Raw genomic sequence first — 19,847 nt, 5'->3', positions numbered from 1 at the left:
GCGCGGGTGGGAGTATTGTAATCGCGAATGTTAAACCCAGCGTCTGCAGAGGGGATTTCAGGTGAAAAGATGGAAGAAGGGGAAAGAAGGAAGAGAGAAGATTTGGAAAGGAGGGGTGGGAATAAAAAAAAAGGATGGGCAGCGATTACGGCAGCGCAGCAAGCAGGTCCGGGGATTGCAGGCAGTTGCTCCGATGGACCCCAAGAGAGGAAACGGGAAAATTACGGGCTGTGGGGTTGGCGTGGCAAATGCATCTTGGAGTTTATTGCTTAGATTGTACAGAAGTAAATACCAATCCGTATTGAGGTCTACTCTTGCAGTCTGTAAAGGGACAACATTCACCATCTTCGTTGAAAGCATCTTATAGAGAACTGTCAATTCTTTTGTTTCTTTACGGTCAATACGACAATTCCCCGGACCCAACCCCCTCTTATGGACGAAAGCGTCCGCACAAGAGAGGAGGGGGGGGTAGAGAGGAACATTCCATATGGAGGGAGCTCAGCAATAATTAATGGGTCGAGTAATGATAATCATTATGATTACGGCAGGCAAATCCTCAAAGATAAGAGGATGGGGACCAATCAGCATCAAGGCTTTACAACCGCTGGACCAAAACGATTAGCTTTCTCCTACGTCAAGATCCTCGGGTGGAGCTGGTGGAAATACAGACGACTCCGTTCTGGGGGTGTATGGTATCGTATTGATACCTTATTTTACCCTACAATCCATCTACTCTTCTCTCTATACAAGTTTACTATGAAGTACATTCTCGGAGTATATAGCTAACTATTATCCTTGATATACCCGACTACTCACCAAGTCCCCTCTTTTCTACTTAGGATTCTAATTACTCCAACATCTCCTTCTAGAGCCTCCGATGATTCTCCCCTTGACCAGTTCGGCTGGTGGGCCCACGGCAATTCCGACGCCCCCATTGGCCCACCGACGCAAACAGGCAAGACACGAAAATCACTGTCTTTGACTCCCTTTTCGTCCCGAAACTGCTCCTCCATAGTCTCCCCCTCGTTTGATAGATATCGTGTATTTCAACACTCGGTAATTAATTTTCTTCTTTCTTAGGCAGCTCGAAGCTGACTCCTATACCATATATATACATACTACCATAGTAACGTACTCTGGACATTTTCCCCTGCGGACCCGAATGGCCGGGCGGTTGGTGGGGCTATTAACAAGGATGCAGTGCTTAATCCAATTCATCGCCCCTAATTTCCGAGCCGCTGGTTTGCTCTTCGTACAAATGTATACAGGTATTTGTTCTGCATACACGGAGGCTTGGAGTGCATATGCATTGTCACAAGTACAGATAGTTACATGGATATACTGAGTACCTAAGACAATAGATGAAAATCCTATGGACTTGGCAGGCACGGGTTAGAGAAGTGCCAAGAAGAGACGAAAACTGTAGTCCTGTAGCAGGAGTGTACAGTACTGTACAACAAACCCAAAACTAGGCGACGTATCCTCAATTTTCGAGCCTGGGTAAAGTCGAGTCCTCGACTATTTACTACTTCAGACTGTAACCATGGACCAGTCCTCGGTTCCTCTCCCAAGCTAAGCTTACCATAGTAGTTATGTATTTTCCTTTCCCGTATTCCGTACGGAGCACTTCCCCTACCTTAAACCAATCAGTTCTCCACTTTTCAACGTGCACCGACTTGATCAAAGCCACGATCTCCCCCCAATACAGTCTCAAACCGTCCTGGTAATCTGTATTAAACCACCTCTCCCCTCCTCCCCGCTCCATTCTCCCATTCTCCGCCCATCAAAAGCACTTCATACGGAAGTACCTCCTACCATTCCGACAACGGCCAAGCAGCCGCCCGGGATCTTCCTCTTCGATCCTCCCAAACACCCATCCATGAAGCCCTCCAATAATACTGTAGCCCCTAACAACCCAATCATTATCCCTCTATTAACAGTACACTACCGAGTTCACCCCAATTAAATTCCCCCCAATCCCGACTCCCAATTCCCCCCGATTTCGGGGTTGCCCAGCCGTCCCCCGGCATGCCAGCCCTGCAACCGGATTGGCCCCGACCAGTTTCCAGTTTCCCCCAGCTCATTCTTTAAGGTCATCCAAACTGCTTATCGCGGCTTTGCTCGAAATTACCTACACTCTTACTCGTCCAATCTTCTTTTTCCCTTTTGCTTATGTCTTGCACCCCGGGTTGACTCTTAAGTCTGAGGAGGGGGGAGTTTATGGGTTTATCCATCTTGCCCCGGATCATCGACCCTCCCCCTCCACCAGCCATGGCCCATAGCCCCTCCTTTGACGTTCTTTTTTCTTTTCTTATTCCCCAGACTCACCAAGCTCCGCGCCCGGTGGGAAAAAGAATGGGTCAAGGGGGAAGATGGTTTACTATTTTTTTTCGTCTAGGCTCTATGTATTTGCTAAGTGGTTATGCACGTGTCTTGATTGGTCTGACAGAAGTTTGGCTTAGGCTTGCATACAGTTTGGTGAATATACCTTCCCGTAGATTAAGTACAAGTGTACAACAACTTAGTACGAGTATAGATACAGATACATGAACTTACCTTGCTCTAGTACTTCGTTCAGGAGTACTGAACTACAGCGTAGTGTCCGTATTCCTGATCAGAACCCCTCATCCTCGGACTTAAGCATAAGCATTCAGCCGGAGGAATGCCCTCCGGCTCTGACACGTGAAGCGGGATGGCCCTGATAAGCTCGTAGATGGACGTGCACAAACCTTTAGGAAATCGGAATACATAAACACATTTCTCATTCCATCGTGGTCCAGCGCCGACTAATTCCTAAACTGCTACGGCGCAGCCCTCTTTTTTTTTTACTTCTTCCTTCTCTCCGCGCTAGTTCATCGGGAAAGTGTCTACTTCTCCTATCCAAGCGGGCATCTCATCCGCCCACTCTGGCCCTTTGGCACGTTTATCGGCCGGAACGAATGGAATATGGAGTACGGAGTTATTGGATATACTAACGATGGATTTTTTATCCTCTTTTCGCCTAGCCATTGACTCATATCTGACTCGGCTCTCTTCTTTTGCCTCTGGATTAAACAAGACAGACAGGAGATCAGCCCATTCACAACAGAAACACCCGACAAACAGATTAAAATCAAACGATGCATTTCTCCGATCCACTTTCGCCACCTAACTCGGTTCTATCGAAGCGAGTATTGATCGTGTGCCCATCACTCTTGGCCCTGCATGGCCCCGATCCATCTGCACAAGTACCACCAACTAGGTACGGAGTGCATACTAACAGGACTATCCTCATCCATACATACTACATACAGTATGTACACAGATCTACTTGACTCCGCCGCGCCCGAGATCCACACAAGTGGGGTATCACATGATCCCCGCTTCTCTAGGCCCAATCAAACGGGAGGTGAACATAAGACGACGGGTGCGTGTGCATCTGGGGGTGGACACTTTGCTTCAGAAGTTCCAGCACTTGACTGAAGTCTGCAGTGCAGTTCTACCCGGGTTTTCCCGATGGCTCCAGTCCACTTTAGGTTCACCGGCGTGCGGGCGAGTCGACGGGGCGGAGTGCTGCCTGCATCGGGTGTTTTCGGGTCTGGGCTATTGGCCTGGGAACGAAGACGACAGTACAGGACAGCTGTGCCTTTTAGCTGGGCAAATCGTAGTTCCTCGGAGATCTTGGGAGACGGTGAGTGAGGGACGAACCTGCGGCCGAATATCGGGCTTTGCTGTTGTCGTATGTCTTTATTACTCCGGGGTATTCGTTTGTAATTCGTTGTATGCTAGGACGCCCAGCTGTCGAGCGCTGAAACGTAGAGCGGGCTTGATCAATATGTGTATGCCCAGGATTATCGACTTGTGTGCGACGTACTATTGTCAGTAGTTTGGTAGTGCAGGGCTTGGCTGAAGAAGTGCTACTAGCTTCAGTGTACATAGAATATAGATTTAACAAATATATATATATATTTTTCAAGGTTGTACCTACGTACTATACCGTATAAGTGACGGCGCTTCGGACGCCAAATAAGGCACCTACTGGCTTGTGTCATTCTAGGTTGTGGGGACAATGGCCAAATATATTCATGAGATTGGCCTAGACAGCTAAGAATATTTCATCTTTTGGCTCCGCGGGTGTAACGAAGGGACTCGACTGGGTATGAAGCGCGCATACGATCCTTCAACCGCAGAAATGGAGCTCGATTCAATTTCACATCGAGCATGGAAATCATAAGTTATCTATATGGAACCTGATGAAACATTTCGGCTAAAAATGCTTCATGGGCGACATTTTCAGCTTATACGGTTATACGTGGAGTGGAGTCTCTCAATAATACCTATGTTCAGAATATATTTTAATACTTTCAATCTCGTGGAAGCCCCTGTCCTGATTTTGTAGATGATGAAACAAGTTTGACCTGACTTTTGATGCTGGAATGAATGAGAAGCGTGCTCATATAGTGGGCAGAAATTGAGGGTATAATTTGCAAATGTTGCCAGTCTGGTATAGTTCGCTCGGGCCTAAAACATCACATGTTCCTTCGCATCTCTTTCCCTACATTTCTTCTTTGATTCCTTCACCCATCCCTGATATGTTGTCGTGTTGAGTAGATGATGCCCGTTGTTGGAAATCAAAGGCTCCCTGAGTCTCTTAAATGATGGGGTTCGACGATTCCTGCTGCTCGAATGCATGAACAGCCTCATGACATTCTTGACAGAAGTTACGGTTACCATCCGCACAGATGTCGCATGTGTCGGCTTTGTGGGTCTCAATATCGCAAGCATCACATGTCCCGCGTGTATGTATCGAAGGCTCTCCAAGTGTAAGACCATAGCGCTCTCTGAGCTTGGGTATAGTTTGTTGAACATCCAAAGTTTTCAAGGTCTTCAAATTATCGTAGCCATCCAGTAGGACATTTTTGACCAGTGGTGCTCCTCTTAATCGAGCCTCGGATGACGCGCTGCGGCCAAAAACATCAGTCGCATCTTTATTCACTGTTCCCACTGCAAGCAACTCGAGGACACACGTCCAGTGGCCTCGCACGGTAGCCACCATCAGCGGAGTTCGCCCAAATCTATTCGCCAGATTCGGGTTCGCACCATGCGCACAGAGGAACTGTACAAGGTCTTCTAGGCCCATCGCTGCGGCACGATAGAGCGGGGTTTCTCCATCCTCAGATTGTAGATTTGGGTCACAACCGACTTTCACGAGACGCCGTATCAATGATTTGTTTCCTGTGGAAAGAGCTGCTGAAAGAATCGGCTCAACACCCCGAGTATGAAAATTTGGATTAGCGCCGTGTTTTAGCAATATTCTCACAATGACATCGGGATCACTGGGTGAGTGCCCAAATGGATTCCATGTTAGCTCTCTCCAAATCCTCGCGTCAATAAATCCGTGGCCTTGAGATCCAACTGCCCAAAGTAGGGGGGCCTGGGTTGAATTACCCACAGGGCCTGGGAAGGCCCCTCTATCCAACAGAAGTCTCACAGTTATCTCACACCTTAGACCTGCAGCCCAACACAAGGCAGTCTCCCCATACTTGTTTTTGACATTTGGGTTTGCTCCGTGATCAAGCAATATTTTGGTAATGCTGTGGTGCCCACTTCCAGCTGCAGAGAACAGAGGTGTTTGACCACCAGGCTCAGCACGATTCATGAGAGCTTCGCGTTTTCTCATAAGGTCTCTCGCGTCACGGGATTTGGGGAAAGGGGGAATTTTCGGAGTAGTAGGATCCAGGCCCTCAAACAGAATCGGAGACGAGCCTCCTTGTTCCATAGCGTTAGGATCCGCCCCAGCCCGGAGCAGAGCCACGGCAACTGATAGATGCTGGTTTTGCACTGCCCAAAATAAGGGCGTCCGCCCATGGTTGTCTTTCGCATCAAAGGATGGCGCGTTAGCCTCGATCAACATATTGACGATTTCTTGGGACCCGTCAATTGCAGAATGATGAAAAGCATTCTGACCATCTTTGTCTTGAGTATCGGCCGCATAACCCTTGTCTAGTAGTAGTCGAACGGCTTCTCTGTTTCCACATCTCGCTGACGATAATAACGCCGAACTTCCTACCGTATCATCAATTGTTGTTTTGGATAGTAATAGTCGGATCGCAGCACTGTGACCATTGCGGGCCGCCAACTGAATGAGCTGCTCAAATTCCACATGGGTAGGCTGTCCTTTTAATCCTGGTGTCAAGAAAAGGCTGATCATTTGTGTGTCTCCTAGCTTCACCGCATTCATCAAAGCTGTTCTTCCTCCCTCGTCTCTGATATCAACTCTCACATCCCGTCTCAAGAACATGCTAACAAGTTCTTTGCATCGTCTGTCGGTAGCCCATATGAGTGGAGTGGCCTTCCCAACTTGCCACTTTCGCCTCCTTGCTAGTGTATGGGGTTTCCGAAATAGCGACTCCTGGCTCCCTGTTGCGGTTGCTGACAGAGTTAACTGACGCAAGAACGCCAGCAATTGTGGGCGGTCAAATGACTGAGTCTGACATCCCCAGTACTTCCTAACAATACTTTCTCTCTCCAAGTCTACCATTGAATCGAGGAAAGTGGCAGATTTTGACTCGATAAGCACCAGGACATCGTACGCGCCCAACACACCTGTGTCACGACAAATAGGATCAACGTCGGCTCCGCGTTCAACCAAAAGTTCAACTGTCATGGTGTATTCCTCTTGCCCAGTATGCGCCTCACTAGTTGCATAAAGGAACGGCGTTTCAAGAAACATGTTACGTAAATCTGCCTCAGCACCGTGCGTGAGAAGAATTTCCGCCACCGCGGCTTGCCCTGCCGCGGCAGCCCAAAACAGAGGGGTATCCAAGACGACATTTCTGTGATGAATATTTGCCCCGTTCTCCAACAGGAGCAAGACCACCTCCTTGTGGCCCCCCTTAGCGGCGTGAAAAAGCGCTGTATTTCCTGCAATGTCTTCATCGGCTACATTTGAGCCTTGATGAAGCATGAATTCGACAGTTGAAACCGTTCCCTCACCAGCAGCCGACATCAGCGGGGTCTCTAGGTGCTCATCGCGAGCATTAATATCGGCGCCGTGATACATTAAATGTTCGACCTTCTGATGGTCTCCACGAAATGCTGCCCAGAATAAAGGTGTTTTCATGCGATGGTCTCGGTCATGTGGATTGCATCCCATGTCTAAGAGAAGCTTCACAACATCTGCACTGTTTTCCCTGACAGCACCGAATAAAAGAGACCATTTTTGCCCAGGCCGTGGATTGAGGTCCGCCCCATGATCGAGTAGGAGCCGAACAATCGGGCTAGATGCCGTTTCTGCCGCCATCAGCAGTGGGATTTCCAGCATTCTACCCAAGAAAATCGACGAAACATATAAATTCGGATCTGCTCAAGCCTCTAACAGCAGTCTCACGGTCTCCTCAGCTTCAAAACTGCATTTATTAACTGTGCAGGAATACAGAGCATATTGCAGCGGGGTCGGGGTTTTTTCGAGAGGATCCACCAGGGCTCCTTTCTCGAGTAGAACTTTTACAAAATCGACGTTGTGCACCCTCGATGCTTCGTGAAGGGGGGTAGCTCCAGACATATTCGCTGCGTTCACATTGGCGCCCTTGTCCAGAAGGGTCTGCATCAGAACGACGTTGTCCACCCTTGCGGCAAGGCTCAATGCTGAATGACCTTGCTCATTTTGCTCATTGATATCAGCACCAAGGTCGATGAGTAGTTTGGCCAAGGTATTGTTCCCCTTGGAAATTGCTGCTAAAAGTGGTGTTTGGCCGTCTGCGTCCTTGGTATCTATGCTCTTGTTCCCAGAAGCGGCAAGAATGAACCGGACTGTTTCTGTATGCCCCGCCTCTGCTGCATAGACGAGAGGTGATTGGCCCCTGGAATCCATGGCGAGGAGGTCTTCATTATGGTTCAATAAGTAGGCCATGACGTCCCTTAGCCCAAAGTGGGCTGCAAGGTGCATGCCTGTGACCTGGCTAGGGCATCGGCTCCACGGTCCCCACATGGAAACGTCGGTAATTTTGTTTTCTTTTTGGCTGATTGGAGGGAGGATTAGCCCCTGGCTAGCAGCAGATACATAGCAATCCATGCTCAAGAGCTTGTGAACGGAGACCTCGATTTCAGTGCAGTCAGCCATCACAGCTGCCGCATGAGCCCCCCAATATTTGGCACCATAGTCGTAGAGGGCATACATATTCAATCTCTCCTTGTAATCGTATTTACTCGAGCAACGACCAACAGAAAAGGTTGGCAGACAAAGATAGGCAAGACAGCTCCTGGCAAGTTCTGCTTCTGCATTGCTGAGAAGTGCGCTGCCCAGGAGATATTCCTTGGTGGTATAATGGACGAGTCGAACAATTTTGGTATCTCTTTCCCGAATAACCAACCCCGCACAGAATGAATCGATCATTTCAGCCGGCGGCATGAACTCTGGGTCTAGTTCGCTCATATTGTCTCGGGTCGCAAGTGCATGTTGCAACTCATCTTCATAAAGTGGTCGCCTGCCGTAGGTAAGCCAGGATAGAACTTTGGTTGCCAATCGCGCGCAAGACGGGGCCTGAGCTTTGATTCTTTCGATCGCCAAGTCATAGGCTCCAAAAAGACCCGTTTCACCACGAGACAAAAGCGGCAGGGCCTCTTTCAATTCTCCCACAGTCGGGAATCCCATGAGGTGATCCAAGTGTAGCGTGGCAAGCAGAAACCTGAGATAAAGTCAACGATTCCGTTAATGAGATCCTCATCCTGGATACTCACATTCCATCTGCGCTTGTCACAATGCTCTTTCGAACCTCGTCTTGGGTTGCGGGATTGCTCGTTATGGTACCACGCACTAAAAGTGGGATCCTTGTATTTGCGTAACTGAGCACATCTTCATCGACTGCCCTAATCTCCTTCTGCGGGTATTCTTCAAATTCACCAAGGATTTCAGAGACAAACCGCGAAGTGGCCAGTATGTTCACTGGAAAAACTTTCTGTAACTTGAAAAGTTCTGACAGTAGTGTCTGTTGTTGCTCCGGTTTCGAAGGGCCAAGCTCATCGAGACCATCAATCACGATAAATATTCTCTTGTATGAGCTTGCCGTGCATGATAGTGTCGGGGCAACCAGATTGTGATCCAGAGCAGTGCAATCGTTTGGAGGCATGGATTTGTAAAGATCATATACATGCGAGCATAGCTCCCCGCTATCCTTGTACGCAAGCTGTCTCAGAATACTGGACAGCAGGTCGTCTGATCTTTGCGCATGCTGGGACTGATAGCTGCAGAACAAAAATGCAGTTTTAACCTCGAGATCTTCTGCAAATTTATTCTTAAGGAAATCGATCACAATCGAGCTCATAATCGTCTTTCCGGCTCCTGGGATTCCAGGACAAAACAAGACTTGCTTAGGCTGAGATAGCCAGCTCTGGAACTCTGGTGAATCTAGAAACCATAGCCCTGTGCCTTGCTGACGCATCTTGAAGGCCAACTTCTGCTGTGCACTAAAATCAAGAGGGCTGATCCAGTCGAGGACTTTTTTTTATTGTTCTGTCATGACCACTGCTTTCATATCCGATACATCTTTGGAAACTAGATACAGGAATCAATAATTTCGCCCAGTATTGATCTTTCATACAATGACATTGAAGTTCGTACCTTGACCAAGCACATCTTTCGCGGAAGATGCCATGTCGATCTCCTTTGGCTGCACATATTGGAGAACTTCCTTGGCACAGCCAGCGGCAGCGGCAGAGGCATAAGCATGCCAGCGATCATTCTTGTGAGAATCGGCATAGTCGGAAATCCCCCGAATCACCAGGCAAGGGAAGTTGTTCATCAATCCAGATGCCTCCATTTCCAAGCAAATCGCATTATGCTTCTGCTTGAGATCTTCCCTGGTAGGGGCATGCCTGATAACAGAATCACCAGTGGCGATTGTCCCATAGTGAATAACCGGATGCTCGTCGTAGCGTGGCTCTCGGGATACCTCCTCTGATGGATCACACTTATTGCATGTCCGACCAGAGGAATGTTTGTAGTGGACCTCGAACAAGCGATCCGTGTTCTGCGCTGGTCGGCGATAACCAGCCTTTCGCATGAAGGGATACTTCTGAAGCATAGTGTCGATGTAGGGTGAAATGTGATTTTCCCGTGTCATATGAGCTGCCTCGAGCTGAACAATTGCAGAGCTTAGCGACCTAGGTGGGCGATTCAAGATTGAGATGCTCTGGAAAGAGCCATCTGCAAGAAGTTTCCCAAAATCATAGACAACGACACCTCCGCTAGCTTTATCACTGCTGACAACCACATCGCCGAGTCGGATATCGTTGTCTTCATCTGGGATTCCGGCACCGATCCCTACCTGAAGGCCGATTCGAATCTTAGGAAACGTGGAGACCATATCTCGTGCGACAACTGCGGCGGATACAGAGCCAATCTGATCTTTGGGCAAGCAGGCGACGACCACTTTGAAATTACCGATTCTTCCAAGAAGATACGCATTTTGGTCTGCTTCTGCTGGGGGGTTGGTCGGGCTCCATGTTCTTCGTCAAGCATCCCTTTGGCTGCTGCCAGTTCGATTGGAAGGGCACAGATCCATCCCACTGTGTATTGGTCATTTGAGAAGGGTGACGATTGGAGAGCTTCCATGATTTTCGATTATATCATATTTGTTGTTGGAAACTCAGGAACTCCTCGGGATTCAATCTGTAATATCGTGAGTGCGAGAGTCAAACAGTTGCGCGTCCTCTAATTTAGTTGTAGGCGGTGGTGCAAGAGTATATCGTTTTGTTTACTGACCTTGCTTTCACAGTTCGTAATAGTAAGTTTGTAAAAGCGTACTCACTCGGCACGACCTTCGATGGTTCTTGGAGAGAAGCTTATTTTAGAGCAAATCTAAGTGCACAAGAGGGGGTGGTTGCCAGGAATCGTTCAGCCTCATTATGCCAAGAATTGACGCGGACCAACGAGGATGCGGCATTAAGCGCTGGCATCTTGTTCTATTGGAAAGAGCAACAGAAAAGGCTCTTTTGACTTGAGATATTAATAAGGTTTGAAGCATACTAGTGAGACAATCTCAGTTCAGCTTATGCATGAGACTGTCATACCAACACAGCACCAGTCAGAATGCCGTCAGCTGTTCCCTTACCACAATCGGATCGACTGCAGGGCCAGAATTAAATGAGTTGTGTGTTTGAGGCTTGGGTTTCAGAGAAGCTCGAACTGGAACGATACGCTAGTGATCATTTCAGAGAGGAGAAATCGACAGACTTCCAGAGTATCAAAATATTGTACAGACCCCACACCAAACTAGAGGGATATTATATACACAGCAGAAACACACGTGGTGGTCCCACCGTGGTCTCATGGTAGAAGAAACAAGCTGAGGCTCATCATGAGGAAGCACTTTGTTTCATCTCCTCCTCAGCCTTCATCTCCTTCTCGAGGGCCGCGAAATCACCCTTGAAGGAATCCTTCGCGGGTTCCAGCCGGACATCCCAGACATCCTCGCTACTAGGACCAGTCTTGTATTTGATAGCCTTCTTCTGATTATGCGCGCGGATGGCTTTCCTTCGCAAGTCATCCGACCATCCACGGGTCTTCATGCACAGCCAGAAATTATCCCAATGTTCGCTGCAGGACCGTAATTCTCCGTAGCGATAGACATTGACGAATTGACCACCAAAAGACTGGCAGAAGAAAGCGTAATCGAAAGTTGTTCGGCAGGACATGCTGTCTGCGTAGAGGGATTCTGGGGCGATGGAGGAGGCGGGCTGGGCTAGGGGTGCGCCGGTGTCGGGATTGGCTGGTGCGGTTGTAGAGCCACTGAATGATTCCGGACCTTGTCTTTGGTTACCGGAGAGCTCAGCATCTGCTTGTTGGAGCTCTGCAAGGATTTGCTTGAATTCAAGGTCGGCTTGTTCGTCCGGAGACAGTTGCTTGGGCGGTGATGCGATCTGAGGGATTGTTTCGGGGGCACTCGTTGTCGCAGCGGGCACCTCTTTTGGTGTGTCCTTTTGAGGACCTGAATTCCACAGCCAGCCCATCTTGATGTTTGGTTTTTGTGAGAAATAGCTGATCGCAAAGATGGCGACGGCACCAAGACGCGGATTTCGAGCGATAATGTGAAATGTCACGTGTCTTGCTGATAACGATCGACAATGCTTATCGATAAGAGCGTCGCGCGACGTCATCACCAGCGATCAAACGAAACCCTGATCTTCTTCAACTCCTGTGCCTGGCCAGATGTGCCATTATTGAGATGAGGCCTGCACTGATTTCGAGAGCCTATCCGGCTACAAGGACTTCACTATGGAGCTCTGCCGGCCGGGTCTACCAACCTTCTAGCTCGGGATGGAGAGCTGCTCCACTTGGACGAATCTCACCAGTCTGCCGACGTTCAATGTCGTCCATACGGTCAGGGCATATTAAACTCGACCAGAACGAAGGAATTCTCTACGTAAACAGTCAGTATCAATACACCCAGGTCGAATCATCCTCTCCCTTTACTAATCAATAATCAAGACATCTTCCCGCAACGCTTGCAATGGTTGCTGCGGGGTCCACTCAGTAACATACAGCCTCTCGAGGGTATCTTGAGAAGAATCAACAATCCAGATCTCGCGGCCTCCGATCCAACAACCATTGCACAGCGTGCTTTACCAACTAGCCTTGGTCTAGAAATCAAAGAAGTGGTTCCACGATACAAAGAAGGGGGTGCATTCATCAAATACGCCCGAAAACCTGATATGAACGATGAAGATATTAGAGCAGCGGTGCAAGACCATCTGAGCAAGAATCCGATAAAGCCTTGGTACAATCCATTCCAGAGCGCGGAAGTAGACCTGGTACAAGGAAGACCTTGGATTGAAGACTTGGCAAGGATCCCTAGCCAATCCTTGAAGGTCGAATTCTTGCCAGACTCTACAGAGGGCCGGGCTGTTGAATTGACACAGGAAGCTCTGTACACCCTGTTCCGCCCGTTTGGAAAACTGCTGGATATCCACCCTCAACCCAGTGATTCCAAGGTTGAGCCGAGATATGCCACACTGCGCTTCAGCCGACCCCGATTCGCGGTGATGGCAAGAAATTGTATGCACGGGTATGTGGTACGCGAGGCAGAAGGAGGTGGCAAGACTGGAACCCGCTTCAAGATCAACTACGAGCGGAAGATCAAACTGTCTATGATCAAAGATTGGATTGTCAACCACCCTCGTATCGTGATCCCTGCTATAGCAGCCTTGGTGGCGGCCATCACAGTTATAATTTTCGATCCTGTCCGCACATTTTTTATTAAGGTCAAGGTCAAATCTTCGCTTCATACAGAAGACAATCCAGTCATCCAATGGGTTCGCAGACAAGTCAGCAAAGCCAATAGGATGTACTTTGGAGACCGCCGAACGGACCCACGAGGTTTGGCCGCCATCTGGGAAGACCGTCAGAATGATATCTCACAGCTGCAAGCGTGGTTAACAGAGACCGTGGAAACCTTCATTGTTATACACGGACCACGCGGCTCTGGAAAGCGAGAATTGGTTCTGGACCAAGCTCTGAAAGACCACAAATACAAGGTCATCATTGACTGTAAGCAGCTACAGGATGCTCGAGGCGACACTGCCAAGATCTCTCGAGCCGCAGCTCAAGTGGGCTACCGACCCATCTTCTCCTGGATGAACAGCATCAGCAGTTTTATCGACTTGGCTGCACAGGGAATGATTGGTACCAAGGCCGGGTTCAGTGAGACCTTGGACGCGCAACTCAGCAAGATCTGGCAAAACACGGCTGTCGCTATGAAGCGGGTAGCGCTTGAGGGTCGAAGTAAGGAAGACAAGGATGCAAACATGAGCGACGACGAATACCTCGAGGCACACCCCGAGAAAAGACCTGTCGTGGTCATTGACAATTTTGTGTATGACTCTGAGGGTGATATTGTTCTTGACAAGCTCACCGAGTGGGCGGCTGGCTTGACAACAGCGAACATTGCACATGTCATCTTCCTCACCACGGACTCGTCGTTCTCGAAGCCTTTGAGCAAGGCCCTTCCGAATCAGGTCTTCCGTACTATTGGTCTAGGTGACTGTTCCCTTGAGGTGGGTCGTCGCTTTGTATTGAGCCACCTTGATACGGAAGCAGATGGCGGTGCCGATGGTCAGAAAGAAAAGCCGACACGGAATCTGGCTGGCTTAGACGACTGTATCAAGGTATTGGGCGGTCGTATTACCGACCTTGAATTCATGGCACATCGAATCGAGGCTGGAGAAACTCCTCAAGGTCTGTCAATTCCCAGTCCCATTCACAACCGTGTACTAACTTGTTGAATAGCGGCTGTGGACCGTATCATCGATCAGTCAGCTTCAGAAATCATGAAGATCTTCATTTTGGGAACCGATACCGTCACCCCTCAATGGACTCGTGAACAAGCCTGGCACTTGATCAAATCGCTTGCCCACGCCAAGGATGGTTCCCTCCTCTACAACAAGGTCCTGCTCTCAGACCTGTTCAAAGACAACGGCGAGGCTACACTCCGAGCCTTGGAGCAAGCCGAACTTATCTCCGTCGGTTCTGTTAAGGGTTTCCCCCGATGGATCAAACCCGGCAAGCCCGTCTACCAAGCTGCCTTCCAGCGACTCATTGAGAACAAGACACTCGAGGGCCGACTCGATCTTATGATCCTCGGACAGCTAATTGGCCAGGAGAACAAGAGCATCAGCAAATACGAGCAGGAGCTCCAGGTGCTGGGATCACTACCTAAACATCCTCATGAGCTGACGTCGCGTATCGAATGGCTTCTACGCAAGATCCAGGGCTCACAGTCTAAGATTCTCAAATACGAGCATGATAGCGCAGCTCTGACCAAGATGTTGCAGAGCGAGAAATAGGCAGTGGCTTTGCTCGGTTTAGTGTTCAAGAAACCGTACAGTTTTGCTTGTATAATCAAGGTCGGTCTGTTTTGTACATAGATGCATCTCCTATCAAATATTCACTCGAAATATGGATTCTGCTACAACGTTTCTACTCTGTCGATATTATTGCTTGGTTTAGTTTACTCAAATACTATCTTTTAGGTAGCAGATCGCCTTTCTACCATAAAGGAATTTTGTTTATTGCTAGTATAACGGTTACAGATCAGCAGATTACAATATTGGCCACTATCTTATTACCCGATCCTTGTTTTCTAACCGTACGAAGCTAAAATGCCTGTGGGGAAATTTTTCTAGAAATGCGCCTTGTGGCCTATCGAGGACGCGTAAGACGCGGGGTATCAAGAGTGAAAAATAGCACCTATCCAAAGAACAACAAAGCCCCATTGCCCGAGAGGAGAACAGCCACGTGGGTGGTACTCTAGTGGTAACTAGAGAAAATTCGCCGCGTTCCAAGTGAGCCTTGCACGATGAGAACGTACACTATACCCTTTAAAGTGAGGCTCATCGGGCGCAATACCAGAATCTAAGTATAGCATCAGTCCGAGGCAGTTCATGATATTGATCGGTCACGTCAAATAATTTCGCAAAGGTGGGCTTTGCTAGTATTAAGGGCCAGTAGGCACTATCTACTACTAGAGTATCGCATCTTGACGTCGAGATGGTGTGAAACCGAAGCGAGAACCTCAGAATTGCGAGAGAAGGTGACCAAGTTGGCCAAGTCGCCCCAAAACGGTGTCAGCATGCACATTCGTATTTAGAGTTTGACGGAAAGTCCAGGATGGTTTGGTGTGCAAAGAGCCGCATTTGCTCGTATAGTTATAAACACGACAACCCCTTCGCCCCATCATGACACTCTCCCATATCTGTCGTCCTCCCAGAATCCCTCACGGCAGCTAAAAGAGGTCAAACCTTTGATATGGATATGGGGACTTTACTGGAGACATTCCCAGCCAGCCCTGAGTTTAGCTCAAGGGAGCGCATTGCAGTGCGTCATTTTCTTTTTCTCATTTCAATCCAATACTCAAGCAAAGCTAAAGCCATCTAACCCCGTATAGAACCATGTTGAGCTCATGCGAAAGTTCAAATGTATTTTGGATGATGCCGAGCAACCTGATAAACACTCGCAAGGATTCCCGCCCGCTCCGCCTCGCGTCTTAGATCAAAAAGAAGAGGCGAAATGGAACGTGCAGTGCCTTCTTATGAGCGCCGAGATCCGGTACTCCATGTACCTTCAAATTCTAGAAAGATGGATTAAGTCTCATGGTTTCCAAGCACATAAGGATGAATGGCCACTCCCACCATGGTATGACAATCCTAATTTTTTCGTGTTGCCAGGCATCCTTCAAAGAGCATGGGAGTATACACTAACATACTTTGACAGGGACGTGGCTATTATCTTCTATGCTCATCTCCTGTCACCGTTCAATTTCAAGAGAGACATTGAATCGCATTTTCCAAGCCTTTGGAAAGCAGAGATCGAATTTCCTCTGGCAAAAATGCTCTCTACCAATACAGATGACAGCAAACGTGTATGGAGAGAAGAGTATCCCGATGTCCCTTATCAGATTGTCGAGTTCACCCCTGCTGGTGACCCCGCATACGTCACTAAGAATGGCATGGATATACATGGTTATAAATGTAGCTCACTAGAATGCGCCAGGAAAGGAAAATATGTCATCCCAATGATCAAATGGCCTAAATACCGTGTTGGCTGCGCCGACTTCGTCTGTCCGGGTTGTAAGACAAGGACCAGAGGGACCTATGGGAGCCCAGTGCTTGAACTCTGCCGTCGTGCATTCGGGGTTCCTATCTTCGACCTATGGGACAGCCCTCAACGACAGTTCGGTAATCAAGGCTTTGTGGATCGGATTGTGGCCTTGACCCTGACTGAACGCCAGTTCCCTGACCATGTCACCCGATATCTTAAATTCCTACAGCTCATGAAGGAAAACAAATCCACACTTGTCCCAACGCTCGACATCGATCTCCTCTGGCATACACACCAACTCTCGCCAGTCGCATACGAGAAGTACTGCAAAACACACGTGGGGCGACGGATCAACCACGTCGATACCATTCGCGCAGTAAAGCGCTCTAACAGGGAGGACAATACGGCAAGTCTTTGGGCGATGCGATACATCGAGTCATACTTTGATCCGCAAAATGCAAACAAGACTGCCGAGATCGAAAGACGAAATGCCGCGTGTGAAAAGGACTTGGAGGACATAAGAACTAAGCTGGCTGAATACGACAACGATCACAAGCAACTCAAGACAGAGCTAGACGAGGCAAATGACCGTCTAGAAACCAAGCGTACCGCTTGCCGCGAAGCGCAAGACGCAGCCAGGGCGCTGAGCAAGAAGTTGGCGGGTATGCAGGCGTCTATACAGTCCATCAAGCCGGCATTCCGACTACTGAAACTACGTTACTACCGCCAGTCGCAAAAGCAGCACCGTGAGGAGCTGGTGAGTAAACTCACGTTGCTGGAGGAAGAGAGTTTATATTGGGCGGGTGAAGTGAAAAGTCGCTACAGTGAGTATAACTCTGCGTCCCAGGAGCAGGCTCTTAAGAGGAACCTATGGGACGGGGCGCAGAGGGACAGGCAGCGTCTAGAGCGGCGGCCTGCGCTTAAGGTGACAGAGGCAAGAGCAGAAATCTGGCGTTTTAATGCCAACGGAGGGAAGCAGTATCAGGAGGACCGGTATAATGGGTCGTGGTACTCTATTGTGCCGTCAGAGGCGCAGCTCGATGTGTATCCCATCCTCGGTACTAAGGAAGATAGGAAACTATACTACCAAACGCGTGTATACATAGGCTATTCTGACGGCGGTGGTTATGGCGGCTGTGGAGGAGGATATGATACTGGAGGATGTGGTACTGGAGGATGTGGTACTGGAGGAGGATGCGGAGGAGGAGGAGGATGCGGAGGAGGAGGAGGATGCGGAGGAGGAGGATGCGGAGGAGGAGGATGCGGAGGAGGAGGATGCGGAGGAGGAGGATGCGGAGGTGGTTAAGGTGTGGAATAGTGAGTTCGTACATATGTATCTTGTTCTATTAACAACGGCATGTTGTATCTTGAAACTTAGAATTATTTGGTTATCGTCACTTTCGGAAAGAGCAGCGCCTACGAGACAATTATCATGGAAATTGCTGTAGACATCATAACATGTGAGATTGGCTAATAACTAACTGCCCAGTTAAAAACCAGGTAATTACATTTTCAGTAGTTAAAGGGTTATAGTGATGGTTAGGCGGCGTCTTGTCGCTAGATGGAAGTTACCGGTAGAAAGGCGGCCGTTTCTAGCCAGGTGCTATTAGTTTTGGTCTCGATCTTACAGGTCTCCATATTCTATATGTAAACAATAAAAGACAGCTGTTGAGTTGCAAAATGATGGGTGTTTCATAGCCACACTCTAGGGGGCCGCGTACGCATTTTCAAGGACGCGTATACAATCTGGGATCTTTTGGACATCGCTCCATAATGACGTTCATTCTAGACGGCGAAAACCAGCGACGAGACGATGAGGCTGAACAGAATGGGTCCGAGCCGGGAGCTAACACTTTCCAGGTCAACCTCCAGTAGTGATAGTATGACTTTTATTGGGTTCGAAGGGACCTATGATGCGCGGCGGTCCCAGGAACCCCACCGCACTAGTCGAGTACCTCCACACTATGGGCTCAGTATACCTAGGGTTATTGGTAGAGCCAATAGCGAACTTTGCTGTCCTAAATTCTCAGACTAGTGTAAGGCGCATTCGGTCGATAACAAGGGACTAGAAAATTCCCCTCGGCTTACAATAAAAAGAAGACGATATCCTGATATCCCAAGAGATATATGCCTCCATCCTGCATTATCTTTGCTTCCTCTTTTTTCCTCTCTCTGTATCTTGTGTCATTAAATTGAAGGTCTTATTGGCTATTGCGCTGCTTGATATCTGTGCGATTGTCATTCGATTAGCATCGGGACAATGGTCAACCCAAGCAAAATTATCTCTTCTTTGTTCGCATTTGGCTTTGTTAGCCGATGCCATGCCGAGTACAGCGAAGCAACTCAGACAGTAACTTATGTCCCTATTGTCGAGGAGTGGGCAGGCGAGGGCTCCAGTCTCACCGTGAACTTTGATCTCATCAACTTCAACTACATATCGCTTTATAACGGAACCAGCGCGCAAAGTAAACGCACCCAGAGCAAAGAAACTATGAGAACGGCAACTGTCATCGGCTCTGAAGCCTCTACCATCGTCACGACTAGCTCATCTCCCAAACTGTACAACTTTATTGCTGGCATGATTGAGGGCAAGTCCGACGCTAACTCTTGCGGTTTGACCGTTGGGGTCAACACTGAAAACAACTACTTTCTGGGTCACGCCTACAAAGCGACGACAAGTGGCTCGAGCTGCCATACTAAGACCGAGGGAAAGACTATTCTGTCGGGCGTGGAGAAGTGTGCTAATCGCCTGCACGAGTACGGTGCTACTCGTGGCTGCTGCACTCTCACTCTTGGTGGCACTTGGACTGGTCACTTACGTCTCACTGCTGAGCCTATCGAATATCCGGCGACTTCTGCTACTTGTTAGGCTTGAATTACGATATTCTTTTGGAACCATATTGCGCAGACCCTGTGATGGCTTGTGTCTTGACTTTAAATTACACAGCCTGTGAATAGGACTCGCCAATTCTCTGATTGTACTTATGGTATGCCGGCCTCATTTATAGCAAGCCTGCATGTCATTTACTACATAAGGAGAAGCGAAGTGATACAGATCTAATCATATATGAGAAAATGACGGGAGGCTTAGCCGTCATGAGGCATCGAGGATCACTTTCAACTACAAGCAGTGTATGTCAATGCTGATGCAAATCATCTATCGAGTCTGCTCCTCATAGTCTTTAATCATGTAATACGCAAGGTGATAGAAAAGTCAAAACAGGAAAATGTAATGTAGAGAAAGTAGAAAAAATGGCCAATCGGCTTGGCTCTC

The 19,847-nt window shown here is 48.6% G+C and overlaps 6 protein-coding genes across 6 annotated transcripts; 3 read left to right on the top strand and 3 right to left on the bottom strand.

Moving 5' to 3' along the window:
* Nucleotides 1–4,630: 4,630 nt before the first annotated feature.
* N7496_010323 (ankyrin repeat domain-containing protein) lies at nt 4,631–7,282 on the bottom strand (the record flags this gene model as incomplete). The annotated part of the gene is made up of 1 exon (XM_056703236.1): nt 4,631–7,282. One exon carries the CDS (start codon nt 7,280–7,282, stop codon nt 4,631–4,633), a length of 2,652 nt encoding a protein of 883 aa, XP_056552236.1.
* Nucleotides 7,283–7,345: 63 nt separating this feature from the next.
* N7496_010322 (uncharacterized protein) lies at nt 7,346–9,419 on the bottom strand (the record flags this gene model as incomplete). The annotated part of the gene is made up of 2 exons (XM_056703235.1): nt 7,346–8,666; nt 8,719–9,419. 2 exons carry the CDS (start codon nt 9,417–9,419, stop codon nt 7,346–7,348), a joined length of 2,022 nt encoding a protein of 673 aa, XP_056552235.1.
* A 1,915-nt stretch (nt 9,420–11,334) lies between these two features.
* N7496_010321 (EMI1 family protein) lies at nt 11,335–11,988 on the bottom strand (the record flags this gene model as incomplete). Its single annotated transcript, XM_056703234.1, has 1 exon — nt 11,335–11,988. One exon carries the CDS (start codon nt 11,986–11,988, stop codon nt 11,335–11,337), a length of 654 nt encoding a protein of 217 aa, XP_056552234.1.
* A 215-nt stretch (nt 11,989–12,203) lies between these two features.
* On the top strand, nt 12,204–14,820 carry yme2 (uncharacterized protein; the record flags this gene model as incomplete). Its single annotated transcript, XM_056703233.1, has 3 exons — nt 12,204–12,408; nt 12,467–14,212; nt 14,264–14,820. The coding sequence occupies 3 exons, from the start codon at nt 12,204–12,206 to the stop codon at nt 14,818–14,820; spliced, it is 2,508 nt and encodes an 835-aa protein (XP_056552233.1).
* A 961-nt stretch (nt 14,821–15,781) lies between these two features.
* On the top strand, nt 15,782–18,448 carry N7496_010319 (uncharacterized protein; the record flags this gene model as incomplete). Its single annotated transcript, XM_056703232.1, has 5 exons — nt 15,782–15,850; nt 15,921–16,168; nt 16,247–17,615; nt 17,680–17,890; nt 18,363–18,448. 5 exons carry the CDS (start codon nt 15,782–15,784, stop codon nt 18,446–18,448), a joined length of 1,983 nt encoding a protein of 660 aa, XP_056552232.1.
* Nucleotides 18,449–18,833: 385 nt separating this feature from the next.
* On the top strand, nt 18,834–19,442 carry N7496_010318 (uncharacterized protein; the record flags this gene model as incomplete). Its single annotated transcript, XM_056703231.1, has 1 exon — nt 18,834–19,442. The coding sequence occupies one exon, from the start codon at nt 18,834–18,836 to the stop codon at nt 19,440–19,442; it is 609 nt and encodes a 202-aa protein (XP_056552231.1).
* Between the last annotated feature and the right edge of the window lie 405 nt (nt 19,443–19,847).

The sequence above is a fragment of the Penicillium cataractarum genome (genome assembly GCF_028827025.1).
Source record: "Penicillium cataractarum strain IBT 29864 chromosome Unknown utg000008l, whole genome shotgun sequence".
NCBI lineage: Eukaryota > Fungi > Ascomycota > Eurotiomycetes > Eurotiales > Aspergillaceae > Penicillium > Penicillium cataractarum.
Note: the sequence above shows the minus strand (reverse complement) of the source record. Positions and strands in the feature narration are given on the sequence as shown.